We start from the raw sequence: 17,339 nt of genomic DNA, 5'->3' as shown, positions 1-17,339 counted from the left end.
CTGTCATCCGCCTGCTCAGCGGGGATCAACAGAGCAATCCCCACTGAGCTAGTGGAGTTGGCCAAGCAGATCTGCCCCGAGAGAAGGAGCCCTTAAGAAGGAAGGGGTTACTTGAAATTGAAAAAGGTTTTAATAGGAACAATAAAAAATATATGACATTTTTGATTTCCAATCTTTATTTGTCACCCTCTGATTTGACAACAATGGTCACCAGGACAAATAAACAGGGTGAATTTCCACAATAGGGACAGCAAAAAAAAAAAAAACCTGACATGGATTTTTAGTTTCCACTCTTTACTCAAAAAAAAAAAAAAAAATGTTTTGGCTTACCAATGCACCAATGCAAAATAGAACAGGGGCAATTTCCCCAGCATTGGAGCAGAAAAAATGGATAGCTGTAACACATCGTGCCACAATGCATGATAAAGCTAATCAAGACACGTGAGTTACTGGAATGCACAATAGTGTGACCAGGATATTAAAATAGAAGTATAGGTTTTTTTGGTTTTTTTCAAGAATCATACTTACCTAGATGGATGCTGCATCTGTCCACCACCAACTCTAACACTGAGAACTGAATGATCAAACAACGCTAATCGATCAGTTTTCAGAGCTCCGTGAGCAGAGAGCTCTGGTACCGATCCAGGCTTCTTGGTGGATCCTGACCATATGGTCACGATCTTTCCCCAGCTCTGTGATGTCAGCCAACAGCTTCAGCCCACTGTCTGCTAAAAAAACGGGTCGCAGGAGTGCAGAACGGACTGCCCTCCTGTGATCCATAGGAAAAGTACAGCCCAACGAGCTTTAACCTCAACCACTTACTGCCCGCCCACCATCAGTGCCCATCAGTGCCTAGTCATCTGTGCTGCCCATCAGTGTCCATCAGTGCCGCCCGTCAGTGCCCATCAGTGCCTTCCATCAGTGCCGCCTCTTAGTGCCCATCAGTGCCACCTCTCATTGCCCATCAGTGCCTGCCTTTCAGTGCCCATCAGTGCCGCCTATCAGTGCTCATCAGTGCCGTCTATCAGTGTCCATCAGTGGGGCATATTAGTACCTCCTCATCAGTGCCACCTCATCAGTATCCATAAGTGCTACCTCATCAGTGCCCATAAGTGCCACCTCATCAGTGCCCATCCCTGCAGCCTATCAGTGCCCATCAGTGCCGTCTCATCAGCGCACATCAGTGAAGGAGAAAAATGATTTAGTTTCAAAATTTACTGTCTTTTTTTTTTCTTGTAAGAAATAAAAAGCCCAGTGGTGATTAAATACCACCAAAAGAAAGCTCTATTTGTGTGAAAAAAAATGATAAAAATTGCATAAGGGTACAGTATAGCATGACTGCGCAATTGTCATTCAAAGTGTGACAGCGCTGAAAGCTAAAAATTGGCCTGGGCAGGAATGGGGTGAAAGTGCCCTGTATTGAAGCGGTTAAAGAAGTATTAAACACAAAATCAAAAATGTAATATATATTTATATATATATACAGTAGATAGATAGATAGATAGATAGATAGATAGATAGATAGATAGATAGATAGATAGATAGATAGATAGATAGATAGATAGATAGATAGATAGATAGATAGTCATTAGATGTGTTGGCTGTATTTTTCCCTTTTTTTTGCCGTTTTCCCTCTGTTTTCATCTGGTTATCTGCCCGGTAACACACCTCCCGTAATAGAGTGTCCCCAATGTCTGGGTGAATGAGCACAGGGGGCCCAGCATACAGCAGCATTGTCAGTCAGGGCGGGGGGGGGGGGGGTGTTAGATGCAATAGTAGATTTAAATACACTAACAAATTGAAGCCAAACTACAGCCTATTCAAGCAGTTACAGCAAAGCATTATTTTTCTTTTTGGATAGAAGATTTACAAAAAAGAAAGTTGATCATTGTAAGCCCCCATGTCAGTATTAAATAATTTGTCTCATCCCTGTAACTGCTACATCCACAGGAGAGCTTATTATGTTGAATAACAACAGACTTACTAACTGGATTGCCGATTGAAAATAGAAGAAAGAAAGTCTAAAATAGGACATAAAATACAGCTAATCAGATCTAAGAATTGTTAAGCTGCAATATAATATATGCTTTTGGATTTAATACTGCTTTAAGCTCAATATAAAGTATACAATTTGATTGTGCAATTTTCTTTAGATCTACTATCAACTATGCTTGATTAAATAAAAATTAAAGTAGGACTATGGCAACTCATAGTTAAAACATATGTAGTACGTACTCTAGCATTTACATGCACAGTTCAATGAATAGCTGTTGAGCTTGCCAATAGAGATAAGTCAAGGTTCACTCCGAACCCCTAGCCCAGCTGAACCTGGAAAGAAGCTGTCAGTGCTGGTCCAATCCTCGCCTGGCAGCAAAATTTACACCAATTAGGACTTGGGTTCCCCTTTTAGCACTTTTTCCGCACTGAAGGATTGCTTTTACACATTACTTTTATAGTAAGTTTGCACATTTTTTACATATTTGCACAGATATATGTATTCTGATATGTTATATGCACAAATAGGAATTGTTTCATTCTTTATTTATTTATAGATTTTTCACAGTATTTATTGGATTTGTATGATTTGTAGTTGCCTAATAATTGAATGTCTATGGAAGCCTTTGACAATGATGTCATGTCAGGGAATGACAAAGCTTAGGAGATAGCAGGACATCACCAGAGCTGAGCAGTGTCTAGAATGAGTGGAGGGGATAGCCCTGGGCTGGATCACACGTGACGTCACACAGGTGCCACCTTCCTGATCTACAGATAAAGAGCACCTGAGCTACAAGTCACACACTTGCTTGAAGGAGAAGAGCAGACTGCACTGCTTTCCCTGCCCCTAGGACTGGCAGCTCATACGGCTGGCACTGTGACCAGGCAGTGCACTCAGGTAAGAAAATTCTTTTTTGTAGAATGTAGGATATGAGAGCTACATAGCATTCCATCAGTTGCATTGATCATCTTAATTTCAACTTTATAATGGGGGGAAATGGCATTGATATAATAAGGAAGTTGTGATGCTGGGTGTAGGGTGGGCTTCACAGAAACTGGATTTATAGGCTGATCTCTACCTGAGATGGCATGCTGACATTTGCAGTTCCTCTGAAACTTTTGAACTTTAGGTTTTGCAGACCTGCATTAATAGATTAAAAGTTTCCCCTGGTGTAGGTGTCACATAACCCAGCTCTCTGACACCCCAGCAGTCTGAAGATGTCAGTAATCCCACACCTTGCTAATATCACAGGTACCAGATACCTGATCTGTGACAGCTACATTGTTCACTGACAACAAATGAAGTAGCTAACTGTGCAGGTTATTATAATTATAATAATATATGACTATACAGTGCTATTAGTGAGTAAAAGGAAAAGCAGTTTTCATCTCCTTCTCTTGCAGCACTGGGGTTCCCTGCTTAATTCCCACCCCTTTCTTCACTGAATCAGTGTGTTCTCCATTTCATCAACAATCCAAAATATTCTACAGCCTAACTGGCTTCTCACCAAATATACTTTAGAGCAGTGATGGTGAACCTTGGCACCCCAGACGTTTTGGAACTACATTTCCCATGAAGCTCAACTACACTGCAGAGTGCAAGAGCATCATGGGAAATGTAGTTCCAAAACATCTGGGGTGCCAAGGTTCGCCATCACTGCTCTAGAGTGAGCATTCTCACCCAGGGTTCCGCAGAACCTTAGGGTTCCTCTAGAGCAGTATTTCCCTACCAGGACTATGAAACCTTAGGGTTCCTCCTGAGCTAGCTAGTGGTTCCTTTAGCAATAAGCAACTTCTGACTTTCAGATAGTAACCACTGACACCAATGCTCTCTTTAGCTACCTTTACAGGGGGCAATCTTCCTAATAACCAAAAATGTAAGAAGTCTCTTAAGTGACCATCACACTTATGAGCAGTAGATATAGTAATAATTAACAAGAGTTCCCTGAGACCAGAAAGTTATTTCAAGGGTTCCTCCATGTTAAAAGGTTTAAGAGAGGTTGCTCTAAAAGAGGGATCTCCAAATGTTTCAAACAAAGGGCCAGTTTACCTTCCTTCAGAGTTTAGGGGGGGCTGGATTGTGACCAGTGGGGGTAGAAATGTCCTGGGCCAGCATCAGTGGGAATAAAAATGGCCTCAGGGTTGGTGGTCAATAGAAGGAGAAGAAGGGCCCCATTATTGGTATCAGTGGAAGAAATAGTGCCCCATTGTTGTTGCCAGTGGAAGGAATAGCGCCCCATTGTTGTTACCAGTGGAAGGAATAGTGCCCCATTGTTGTTGCCAATGGAAGGAATAGTGCCCCATTGTTGTTGCCAGTGGAAGGAATAGTGCCCCATCATTGATATGAGTGGAAGGAGTAGTGAAATAAGGGTCAGATAAAGACTAGCAAAGGGGCACATCCGGTCCTCGGCCCGCAGTTTTGAGGCCCCTGCTTAGAAGATTCCAGGGGTTCCTTGAACTGTGGCAAGCTGATCTCCAGCACGAGAGTGCCTTAATAGTTCTGCCACCAATATATTTCATGAGAGTCAATGACATGAGCCCACTGGAGTATCTTCTCTACTCTAGTCTTTTATGGAAGTAAATGCTGATCCAATTATCTTTTTACCTGCCTGTAAAAGGAGCATTTTTCCACTGACCAAGGTAAGGGACATTCTTGAGCCTAGTAGACACGATGAGATTATTGGATAAATGGCCGTCTGTTTTTTTTTTTTTTTTTGGATGATAGTCTCCATATCGGAAATGAATAGGTTCTTGTATGACAGAATAAAAAATCGGAAGTGATGTATTCTGTTGTAATGTCTTTCTTTTGTATTTTCGGACGAAAACTGTTCTGATTAAACGATCTGGTATTGTACGAAAAAAATGTTCGTGTTTGTCTCTTAAGAACATTCCATACAACAGCTGATCAGATTATCATACGATCGCTCTGAAAGCTGTATTTTTTGTATGATATTTTGATCGTGTGTACGGGTCTTTAGCAATCACCACCAATCTAAGGCTGTCCTTCTCCGCTGATCACAAAAGGGGACTTTGCCACCAATGTCAAGGCACAGTACCATTTTTTACTGTCTGCATTTCTGGCTATCATTCTTTTTTGATGATTGTTACTGAACATATTTGTGTCATATTGTATATTCATATGCATGATTATATCTTTCACTATCTAATACAGGGATCCTCAAACTACGGCCCTCCAGTTGTTGCGGAACTACACATCCCATAAGGCATTGTAAAACTCTGACATTCACAGACATGACTAGGCATGATGGGAGTTGTAGTTCCTGAACAACTGGAGGGCCAAAGTTTGAAGACCCCTGATCTAATACATGTGAGCTGTAGATATAACAATTTTTAATAGGTGTTCCTCAAGACCTGAAAGTTAATTCAAGGGTTCCGCCAAGTCAAAAAGTTTGAGAAAGTCCACTGAAGGTCCACTGAAGGGTATTTGAGAATGTGTGACAATGGCGGATACTTTAGACTGTCAGCTCTATGGAAGAACAATGTGAATGGCCGATGTACTTCGTAAAGCTGCATACATGAATAAATATAATGTACACTATTCTAAAGCAACTATAGAATAGAATGTATGTTATGTGGAAATCACCTAAAGCCAACTTAGGTAAAAAAAACTGATCACTAAAATACTTGTTTGCTTGAACTAGCCAATCAGTGCCTCTGCCATATGCTAGAGCTTGCCCCCTGCCGTGGCAGAAAAAAGGAGATGTCAGGGAAGTGGCACACATTTAAACCTGGAAGGAGCCCCCTCCAGCAAACCAGTGAGTATTTAATGGAGCCTACTTGTATATTTTGGATAGGAGCAATGAAAAGGACCTCCAAAACAATAAGGTGATATCACCCTTCTCCTACGCTTAGAATCCAAGCTCCCCGACCACACTCCCCACGGGACTCACAAATGGCGTCTCGGATGGCTAAGGTCTTGCTGCCCAAAAAAAGGACTGGGGTAGTACAACAGTACTAAAGGCAAAAAGAAACAAAAAAAGGGCGCACCGACCTAGCACATTATCCTCAATAATAGGCTTTTTATTAAAGTAATATATAAAATGGCTACTCACAAACATAGGTGGAAAATAATCATATCAAGCTCAGTTGCTTCAGTATCAGGAATAGTCCATGTATTAGTCCATAATCCTGTTAAGATGAAGGCTAACGTATTTCGAGGCTCAGCCTCTTCCTCAGAGCCACCCTGAACTCTGAGGAAGAGTCTGAGCCTCGAAACGCGTCAGCCGTCATCTTAACAGGATTATGGACTAATACATGGACTATCAATGAAAAGGACCACTGGACCTTATGTTTGTTTCTTAATTTAGGTCCACTTCAAGCTGGTTACAGAAGAAATTTGATTGATTTGTTAGATCAATAAAATGTACCAGCAATTGTGTTATGTGGCTGAATATACCCACCTGAATATAATTTGAATGTATTTCCCTCTACATCACACCTTTACCAACCTTTTCAACACAGAGGAACCCTTGAAAGCACTGGGGTTGCCTTTTTGGTCTAAGGGAACCCCTGCAAAAAATTACTATATCCATAACTCATGATACATCTGTGATGGTCAGTGGGAAGAATACTCCTTACATTTGTGGTCATTGGGAATAATTCCCCCCTTACAGATAGTTAAAAAGATGAATGGTGACAATGGGAACATATTTGAGAGGCAGAAATTGCTCATTGCTCAAGGAACCCCTAGAAACCTCTGAAGGAACTCTAGTTTAGAAATACTGCTCTACATTAGCCATTCTGCAAGAGACTGCAAGATTTGATACAGACTGAATGGATTGTTTAGTTGTGTCTCAGATTATATCATTTTGGTAAGGAGATTGTATACTCAGGTTGTATAGTGTATGGCCACCTATAGATGAAGAAGATCTCACCACTAGAGTCCACAAGAATCATCCAAGCAGAGGGTAATTTAGCTCACAAGTGTTTTTGGTTGAAACAACAGTTTTCAAGAACTGATTATTTTTTAAATGTTTTACCTGTAATAACTGTAAATTAAATATATTATTTACCATTTTGTAAGACATGTAAAAGCCAGGCTAGTTCCAAGCTATCTTCTTTTCTAGTGATACGTGGATGCTTCACAAATATATGTTTTTTTCCAGCTATTTGGAGATTGATATAGAGCTGGAAGATGGAGTTCTGGTTAATTTCTGTTCCTGGAGATAAAACCAATCTGACAGCCCTGGAGAGAATGAATACCGTGACAGCCAAAGCCAACCTGTCCAGCAATTCAAAATTTGTAATACCGGATCTAAAGGTGAGTACACAAATTATAATATCTTAGAGCAAACCTTTTCTGGTAGGTGAAGACCAATGTATCGGTAAGGGTGGTGACCCCTAGCATCCAATTAGTATGCAACAAACAAACTCCACTAAATAAATTACTACTTTTGGGTGGATTTTTATCATCACAAACCTGTAAAAATGGCACTAATGACTGTCTATGTAGATTCCTGCCAATTTCATCTCAGGGTTACAACATTTAACAGCAGATTTTTCCTGTAGGCGTAATTTGTCGTTAATAAAACTCTCTTTAATTAAAAGAGAAACTTGAAACTTTCTATTTTTTTGTGCTAAATAAAAACTGCACATAAAGAGCATCTTCAGGCTGTATGAAAAAAATAAAATTAAAGTCAGCAGCCTACTATAGCTGCAGACTTTTAATAAATGCACCCTTACCTGTCCAAGGATCTGACACCATCCTCATCCAGGCCGGGTCTTTACCGATCTTTAGGTCCCTGGTGCTAGCAAGTTTAGTATGGGAAGCTCGCTGTAGCTTCACAGCCAGATTTCCACTGCATGTGTGACCCATGCTGCACTTTGTAAATGGTCCCACAGTCTATTGAGACCTGTGACATGTCTTAGGAGTCTGCGGGAAAAGGGGGGGGAAGCAAACTTCTGCTCAGGTCGCCTAGGTATATATATATATATATATATATATATATATATATAGGTATATATATATATATATATATATATATATATCCAATAGTAATAGAGGGGGGTGGAGGAGGTGGAAAAGCGGAGCTTCCCCTTTAAGCAAAGTTCCCCTTTAGGCTCCTTTCACACTTGTGCAACCTAAAAGTCAGGCGATTTTGCCACAATTTTTGCAACGATTTTGCCACAATTTTGACTGGACCTGAAGCAATGCCTGTGTAATCTTGAGGTCTATGGACCTCAAAACGCATCAAAATCTGACCAAAGTAGGGCAGAGACTACTTTGAAGTCGTTTCGACTTGAAGTCGCACAGATATGAACGGTACTCATTGGAAATCATGGAGTACGACTTGTCATGTGACTTTGCAGTCCCAAGTTGCAGGACAAGTCACAGGGGCATTAAGATATATCTCTGCAGTTAGAAGATTTTGCTGATTATATTTCAAGTTACAAAATCTGGTGCTATGCAATTAAAAAAAATTACTGGATTTTTTTTTCTAATTCTTCCTATTTAAAACCTTGATACAACATATGCATTCAAATATGCTACCAAATTAAAATTCCTATGTTCCTGAAAAAAAAAAGTATACAGTATAATATATTTTGTTAGACTTCAAAAGCTAAAAGTTGTAAGGTGTGGCACTGACACATCTCTGATACAAGAATTAAGGAAAAAGTTTTTAAAATCTCTAGGAGGTAAAGTAAACGTGTCATGAGAATAACATTGAGACACTGGGGACCTCTTCAATCTATAAATGTTTCCTGGTTGTCATGCTGATCCATTGGCTTTAAGGCTAGGCTCACATTTGCGCGGGTGTGGAAATGTATGTAAATCACACGTGCTCCTTATGTATGTACATCGCAAATGCAGGCAACTGCACTAAAAAGGCGCTGCTTCAAGAAAATGCACAGGATGCCATTAACTCTTAATGGCACCCCACACACTGAAAAACGTATTGTGATTCCCGCGTGGGGAAACGCATGGTGCCAAAGCCCCTTGCAGCTTCCATGAGGCCATATTTTAAAAAAGGTGCAGGGACCTTTTTCCTGCAGGAAATGCAGGCACAACAGCCCCGTGCCTGAGCAAACGCAGCACACAGAACCATACAAATGTCAACTCGTAAGCCTTCCAGTTGCTAACCCGGTTCAAGTATTCAGATAAAGGTTTCTGACTTATCTCTGACTTTCCAGATGGTTTAGAAAGTATTGAACCAGGCAGGCTAGCATTTTTAGAAGGTCGGTAATTGCATCCCTGGTATTTCCATCATGGCAGGTATATTATAGGAGGGGATGGGGCTCTGGAAGTGAAGAGGTTAAAAACAAAGGTTTACTGAAAACAGTCCTTCTTTGCAGTAAATGTGTACAATGTTCATTTCACAACAGTGAGGAAGGTGTTCACAACACAACCGCATTTGTTGTTAAATAGTTTGCAGTGAAAACAAGAAGTGACCTTTATCTCCCAAACTCCTCACATCAGACTACTGACAGGATAAATCTTCCAGCAAAGATCTGAAAAATTGAACATTTGATTTTGATTATAAAATTCTTCCTTTTTTTTGTTGGACTTTAAAGTGTGTAGATATATATATATATATATATATATATATATTATTTATATATATATTTATATATACATATTTTGTGTGTATGTATATATATATATATATATATATATATATTGTGTGTGTATGTATATATATATATATATATATATATATATATATATATATATATATATATATATATATATATATATATATATATATATATTTATTTATTTATTTATTTATTTATTTATTTTATTTTTTTATTTATTTTTTCTAGAATGGGGAATGACTGGAAGCATTTTAGCGTATTATTTATGTCTGTATTGCTGTGGGAGATTTTCCCTCCATTGTCACCATAGCACTTACTTAGGGGAAATCTCTGTGACAGAGATACAGATAGCAGTAAAAACCCAGCAGAGGTTTACATTTTTCCCCACTCTAAACAAACAAAAAAATACATTTTAACCCTTCTCAAGAACCTACTAAAAAAATATAAACAAAGAGAGAGACAGAAAGGAAGAGAGAGGATACCGCCAAAGCAAAGTCCTAACAGAGGTTCTAACCCCTGCTTATTCTATTCCAAATGAATACTATGCTAGATTGCCAATTTATACTTTTCAAATAAAAAAAAAAAAAAAAAAAACACAAGAAATGTAAAGTGTAAGTTCAGCCAAAACCTTTTTTTTTTAATCTTTGCCATTTGGGGAGATTTGCTTATTTCCTGTCCTCTTGACTTGGACAGGAAGTGAGGAGAAATCTCCCAGCAATGACACAGTCAGCAATTAAAACCTGAAAGATGTTCTAACTTTTTCCTATTCTGTAAAAAAAAAAAAAAAGAAGCGTGGGTTCTAATTATTCATGGTTTATTGTTATGTAACTTTGGGAATATGCCCTTTTTTGCAAGCTGTCATAATTTTATCACTATTTATATATAACTTTTTATGAAGAGGTAAGTAAAACCTTGGACAGAGGGGTGGCTGTGGCCGTGGACGTAGTATACTTGGATTTTGCAAAAGCGTTTGACACATTTCCCCACACACGGCTAATGTGTACGGTAAAGTCTACAGGCTTGGAAAGATCGGTTTGAAATTGGATAGAAAATTGGCTAAAAGATAGAATTCAGAGAGTAGTGGTTAATGATTCTTACTCTGAATGGTCTAAGGTTATCAGTGGTGTACCCCAAGGTTCAGTGTTGGGACCCTTACTTTTTAATATCTTTATAAATTATATAGGCTCTGGGATTAAAAGTAGCATTTCAATCTTTGCAGATGACACCAAGCTTTGCAGTGGAATAACTTTCTTACAGGATGTCTCCAACTTACAAGCTGACCTCAATGCACTGTTTCATTGGGCAACTATGTGGCAAATGAGGTTTAATGTTGATAAATGTAAATTTATGCACTTGGGGGATAAGAATATGCATGCATCATACATACTAGGGGGAGTAGAACTGGGGGAATCCATAGTGGAGAAGGATCTGGGTGTTCTGGTAGATCCTAAGCTTAATAATAGCATGCAATTCCAAGCTGCGGTTTCCAAAGCAAGCAAAATCCTTTCTTAAAAGAGGTATAGACTCCAGAGAGTGATATAATTTTACCCCTTTACAAATCATTAGTAAGACCTCATCTGGAATATGCAGATCAGTTTTGGGCACCAGTTCTCAAAAAGGATATCAGGAAACTGGAGAAAGGGCAGAGAATGGCAACCAAACTGATAAGAGGCATGGAGGAGCTCAGCTATGAGGAAAGATTAGAGAAATTGAATTTAGTCTCTCTTGAGAAGAGGAGATTAAGGGGGGGATATGATCAACATGTATAAATACGTAAGGGGTCCATATGGTGAACTTGGTATTGAGTTATTTACTTTAAGGTCATCACAGAGGACAAAGAAATACAGAAAGCCTTCTTCACAGTAAGAGCTGTAAAAATGTGGAATAGACTCCCTCGAAAGGTGGTTCTGTCCAGCTCAGTAGATTGCTTTAAAAAGATCTAGATTCTTTCCTAAATGTACATAATATAAATGGGTACTAATATTTATAGGTAAAGTTGGGGCCAGGGAATTACAGATTGCCTCTTGGGGTTTCAGGAAAGAAATATTTTCCCCTGCTGGAGCAAATTGGTTTATACTTTGCTTGGGTTTTTTGCCTTCCTCTGGATCAACTGTGGGTATGGGATTGTAAAAATGTACCCCCCCCCCTTTTTTATTGGTTGAACTAGATGGACTTGTGTCTTTTTTCAACCAGACTAACTATATATGTAACTATGTAACGTAGCTGAACACACTGGCAATATCAGAAAGTGTTCATGTTTCCATGACAATTACATATATATCGCATCACATCATTCTTATATATTTGACAATTATATTTAATTTATATTAAATGCAGACACTGAAGTGATTTACTAATGACAAGTAGCGGTTGCACCAGAGCTTAGTAAATAAGGAGGAGCTCTGCTGACTTCCATCATCCAATTATGTGCAAGCAAAATGCTATTTTTTTTATATACCTTGCATATGATTGGGTATTCTGTGCAAAGTGAAGCTTCATCTCATTTACTAAGCTTTGGAGCTATTGCATTTGCAAAGTGCATAGTTTGTTTGCCTTTAGTAAATCTTCCCCAATATTTTTTTCTTTTTTGAACATAAATCATTAATGAATATAGATTAAAGACGTCTCATCCCATGTATTGACTTTGTTTCCTGAACAGGTGGGGACTCTGGACGCATTAATTGGACTGTCTGATGATCTGGGGAAACTGGATGTCTTTGCTGAAGGGTAAAGCATAGTTTGTTTACTGTACACAAGGTCGGAGGGCCTGTAGTTTACACATACACACAGATCCTGACTGAACCAAACCTTCACCCGATTCTTCGATCTAGAACTAAACACAAGTGACCAGGATCTGTCACAGGCTTGTTTACATGTGTGTACACTAATCACAACTGAGTAAAAGGACAGAAGTTACCTGGTGCTATAGAAAATGGCCGCCATGGTTAGACTGCTGTTAGCGGTGTGGCTCATAATTCAATACTGTTCCTTTTCTGGACCTAAATCATGTTTTGGACCTCAGTTGGCTGTTTATATTCCATAAAGCCGAGCTAATGTTAAAAGCTGAATTTAGATTGCATTTGCTGCCTCAATAAAAATAAATATCTCAACAGAACAGTGCCGATTACAACCAATAAATAAGTGAACAATATGATTTTTTTTTTGTGCAAAAAAAAAACATGCAAAATGAAAAAAAAAAACATTTATTTATTCTTTTTTTTTTTTGCATGTTTTATTTGCACACACAAAAAAAAATTCACTGCTCATTAACACATGTAATGCTGTACTTTTTGATGACGCTGTCTTAGAATTACTTTATTTGTAACGCCTATTGTTTTGCGTTTTGATTTTTTCAATAAAACTTTTCTTGATTAAAAAAAAATAAATAAAATTCATGTAAGGATTTATAGATTGTTCATTTATTGGTTATAAACAGTGCTGTTCTGTTGATATATTTATATTTCTGGGATTTGATATATACAGTATATAGCTGCTGATTATTATTGTTTTCTACTCTTTTACATTGGGGTTATTTTAGATTTAGAGTAGAAGGGTTTTGTTCTATAAAAATAAAGCTAAGAGTCCTGAAATACATGGGACAGGAGGATGCATTTGTCTTAGATAGTATAAGATCTAACTTAGAAATAAAAACCCAACACAATTTCAATTTTTTGGCATGAGCAATGACCGCAGCACTTTATTGGTTTAAATAAATAAATGAAATTCTTTATTCAAAAATCCATCCAATAAATCTTTCAAACCAAACAAAATGATAAAACATACATCTGTCTTGCTTAGTCCCAGAACGCAAGTGAAATATAATCCATGTTTTTGTAACCACAAAGTCCCCCCCTTGATTCAAGGGTGACGTCACCACATAAAGTGCCCACGACAGGTGGGAGGGAGGGGGAGCTCGCCCAGCAGTCACCAGCCAACTGAGGGGATTACCTCACGGACCCCTTTATATAAAGGGGGGGTACGGAAGGTTCTGGAGAGGCACATGTGACTTGAAATTCCTGCCACAAAAACATGTGAGGGGCGGCTCAGGTTTTTAAAGGAGCCGCAACCCTCAAAAACACCTCATAAAATTTTTTTTTTTCTTTAATTACTGGCATCCCCAGTCCATGTTGAAGGGCACCAATACTTGTGCCCTCTTTCCATGGGTTTTGGAGCAGACTTCCTCTGGGTCTGACCGACCACCATTTCTCTGTTATTTCTGCTTCTCTGGCATGTCCAAGAGTGAGATCCATGTGAGGCAGAGACAATGACTGACCGACGGCGGAAGCACGCAGAGACCGTTGCAGCCACCAGCCCTACTTATTTTCTGCGACCCTCCGATTTTTGCCTTGGTCCGTTTACTCTGTGGAAGCAGAATCCCTTCCTCAACCACTCCCTTTTTTCTAATACTACATAGAAGGACTATACGTGAATTACAGATATCCGTGCGTCCTTGGCCACTGGCCTTGAATGAGATCCTTGCAGGATAGGTTTCGGAGGGTTTGTTAAGATCATAACCAAGAACTCACCAACTTCAGCTGGTCACATTTTTGTTGCTTCCACCTCTATTATTTTTTCTCCCCCCCCCCCCCAATTACGCAGGGGGGTGCTTTTTTGATCTGTCCTTCATCCCATTCTGGCGCGCTCCCATTTAATACTGCGGCTTTTTTAACCGCAACAGTTATTCATACATGCGGTCATGAACCCCTGAAATCTGGATACGTGAAGTGTACCCCAAACTGACCTTTCGGACAAAGGGTTATTACCCGAAACGCGTCAAGGTTTTACTTTGGGAGATCACTCACTGTCTTCGTCTCTTCCGTTTTCTGTCTGGTGTATTCATGTATTCATACCGCGTGTATATTGTATCGTTCTTGTTTTTATCTCACACTATATGTAACTTGAAACAACTCTCTACCTTTTGAATAAATTTATATATTTACTTTTTTACATTCGTGCATATACTCTTATTACTTTTTTGGATGATTTCCTGCCTAAAAAGTCCCGAACCCAGGGGAATCCTTTTCTTTTCACTACAATTATATTAGGGATGTTGGCAGGCTTTCATCTGGACACTACCAACCGAGCTTAACCCATATTTGGTTCACACCAGTGTGGCTCTGAAATTGAGAAATTTCAAAACTGCAGATCGGTGCAACTTGCACCCCTGATTTCATTGCAGCTTGCGACTTCATTTAACAAAATATGAAGATCGCAATGAAATCCAAAAAAAGACCTAGAGCAGGAAGCTTTTTCTGAGATGCAATGATTTGAACGTTTCCATTGCCGGCAATGGGGTGCGACTTGTCATAGATTTTGAACTGTCAAATCGCGTGAAAAAAAAACACAGGTGTGAACAAGAGCTGACTGTGAAGGTTTCTTATTTATCCAGGTCATGATATATCTAGTAGTAGTAAGTCACATGCAACTGGACTACCTCTGTAATGTGGAAGATGCATCCTGGCACTCACGAGTATTGAAGAAGTGACTAGGATAAGCTCCAAAACAGCTTCAGCAAGTCCAGTTGAATGTGACTTTATCTACTAAACAGACATGATTGACTATTGTTGCAGTTTTACCTTTGAACGCTGGGACATTGTAACTACTCAGAATGTATTTATTGTCTGTAGCAATGTGTTTAGTAGATGTGGGTAACATGAGGAGTCTTCATGATGCTTTTAATATTGAGGATCCGTTTTGGACTGTCAACACTCCAGTTGTATCTTCCTTAGGTTTTGTCAGATCAGCAAAATTTGTCAATAACTATGTAGTGGGGGTGGGGGGGGGGTGGGGGGCTACCCAATCATTAAAATATCATATAAACTTTACTATGTCAGTCATTTTTAAAAGTAGGTTTCAATCTTTTTTAAATTTACAGTAATAAAATAATACCTGGTTACCCTGCTGAGAAGCTTCTTGTTTAGGCACATCCTGTTTTAGTGACAACACTCTGTTTGCAAATTGACCTTGTGCATTGTCACCCTGTTACATGTGCTTCCCGCTAGAGGAGATCAGCAGATGTGATATAGAAAATGAACAACCTCTGCCAATGACGAATGGTTTTCAAACATTATTTAGAAGATCAGAGTTACAAAGTAACGTAAATATTTAATAAAACAGAATAAAGATTAAAGCAGTAGTAAACCACAACAGTTTTAAAAAAAAAAAAAAAACAACATCTGTAAGGCAAGTGGATAATTTGCTAGTATGCATTGCATACTAGCACAATATGAAATACTTACCTTATCACTGCTGACAGGGCTTACATCTTCCCCCGGTCTTTCTTCCGGGTTCGCTGGCTGCAGCTGTATGAGTGGCCAGAGCCGGCATGACATCACTCCTGCACATGCGTGCGGGAGCCCTCGGCTCTGGCACGGTATCCTGGACCTTCAGAGCGCATGCTACAAGTGACATCACTGGCTGAATCCAAGGTAAGTATCTCCTAAATGGTGAATGTGTAGGAGATATTCATTTTACCTACAGGTAAGCCTTATTATAGGCTTACCTGTAGGTAAAAATCACAAAGCGGCTGTTCTACTGCTTTAAGAAAGACATTAGCAATTAGAAGACCCTGACAAGTCAAGTGTTAACTTAGGATCTTATGTCTTGATCAAGGGGGCTTTTTTATACTCTGTTCTCCGACATTTGTCATAAAACATCTTACATTTTAACTCAACTTAACTTAAGAATTTGTTTAAGCTACACATAGACAAGTACAAGAAATATTTTTCTGTTATTATGGAACACCTTGTTAGCGACCTAGCTTGAAATACCAGGAGACTCCCCGACTAACAGATTCGCTACACAGAAAGACCTTCCAAGGACATTGTAACAACATGTTCCAAAAACTGCAAAGTAAAAGACTTTCTAGCAAGAGAACCTGGTATATAAAAAATCATAACATTAGCATGTGAGCACTTAATATTGTCATTTAACCTGTAGTAAAACATATAATAATTATTATTCTTAATAAGATGCAACAAAGGATGAAAAAACATTAAAACAGCAGAAAAAAAACATGGCACTATATGGCAGTGCTAACTAACTTTAGTTTGGGTTTACATCTACTTTGAGAAATCCAAGTTACTTCTTGCTGTTCTAAAAGATCAAATTTACTGAAAACTGGTAATTGGCCAGTTTAAGTTGCATAGGCATAAGAAGCATTCATATGTTATAGACCAGTGGCAGTGACATAATTGTGTGCTGTGTGATGACATCATTATGTGGTATCTTCTTATAGTTTGCAGGATTACATTAGAACTGTAATGAAAAATGTGACCCTCCAATCCGACTAATAATTTTTTGTCATTGGTATGCAGTATAGATAGTTTGTGCACTTTTTTACTGTGTAAAATCAATCCAGTTAACTTCACCAAAGATCTACAACCCCAATTCAAAAAAAGTTGGGATGCTGTGTAACATTTACGTAAAAACAGAATGGAATGATTTGCAAATCTCATAAACCCATATTTTATTTACAATAGAATATAAAATGTTTAAATTGAGAAAATGTGCCATTTGAGGGAGAAAAAAAAATGTCATTTTGAAATTGATGGCAGCAACACGTCTCAGAAATGTTGGGGCAGGGCCATGTTTAACACAGTGTAGCATATTATCTTCCTTTAACAACACTCTGTAAATGTATGGGAACCGAGGAGACCAGTTGCTGGAGTTTGGGAAGAGAAATGTTGTCCTATTCTTGCCTGATATAGGATTCTATCTGCTCAACAGTCCTGGTTCTTTGACGTATTTTATGTTTTAAGACACACCAAATATTTTCAATTGATGAA

The 17,339-nt window shown here is 38.8% G+C and overlaps 1 protein-coding gene across 1 annotated transcript in view; it reads left to right on the top strand.

Annotated features, from left to right (window-relative positions):
• The first annotated feature begins 2,796 nt into the window (after positions 1-2,796).
• Positions 2,797-17,339, top strand: part of ATP6V1C2 (ATPase H+ transporting V1 subunit C2) — a 73,471-nt gene continuing 58,928 nt past the window's right edge. Inside the window, exons 1-3 of the mRNA XM_082249171.1 lie at positions 2,797-2,893; positions 7,122-7,276; positions 12,212-12,279. Of these exons, the coding sequence (XP_082105297.1) occupies positions 7,151-7,276; positions 12,212-12,279 (194 nt within the window). The 5' untranslated portion in view covers positions 2,797-2,893; positions 7,122-7,150. The remainder of the gene's footprint in view (positions 2,894-7,121; positions 7,277-12,211; positions 12,280-17,339) is intronic.

This window comes from Pelophylax lessonae, assembly GCF_965119305.1.
Source record: "Pelophylax lessonae genome assembly, chromosome: 3".
Classification (NCBI taxonomy): domain Eukaryota; kingdom Metazoa; phylum Chordata; class Amphibia; order Anura; family Ranidae; genus Pelophylax; species Pelophylax lessonae.
Note: the sequence above shows the minus strand (reverse complement) of the source record. Positions and strands in the feature narration are given on the sequence as shown.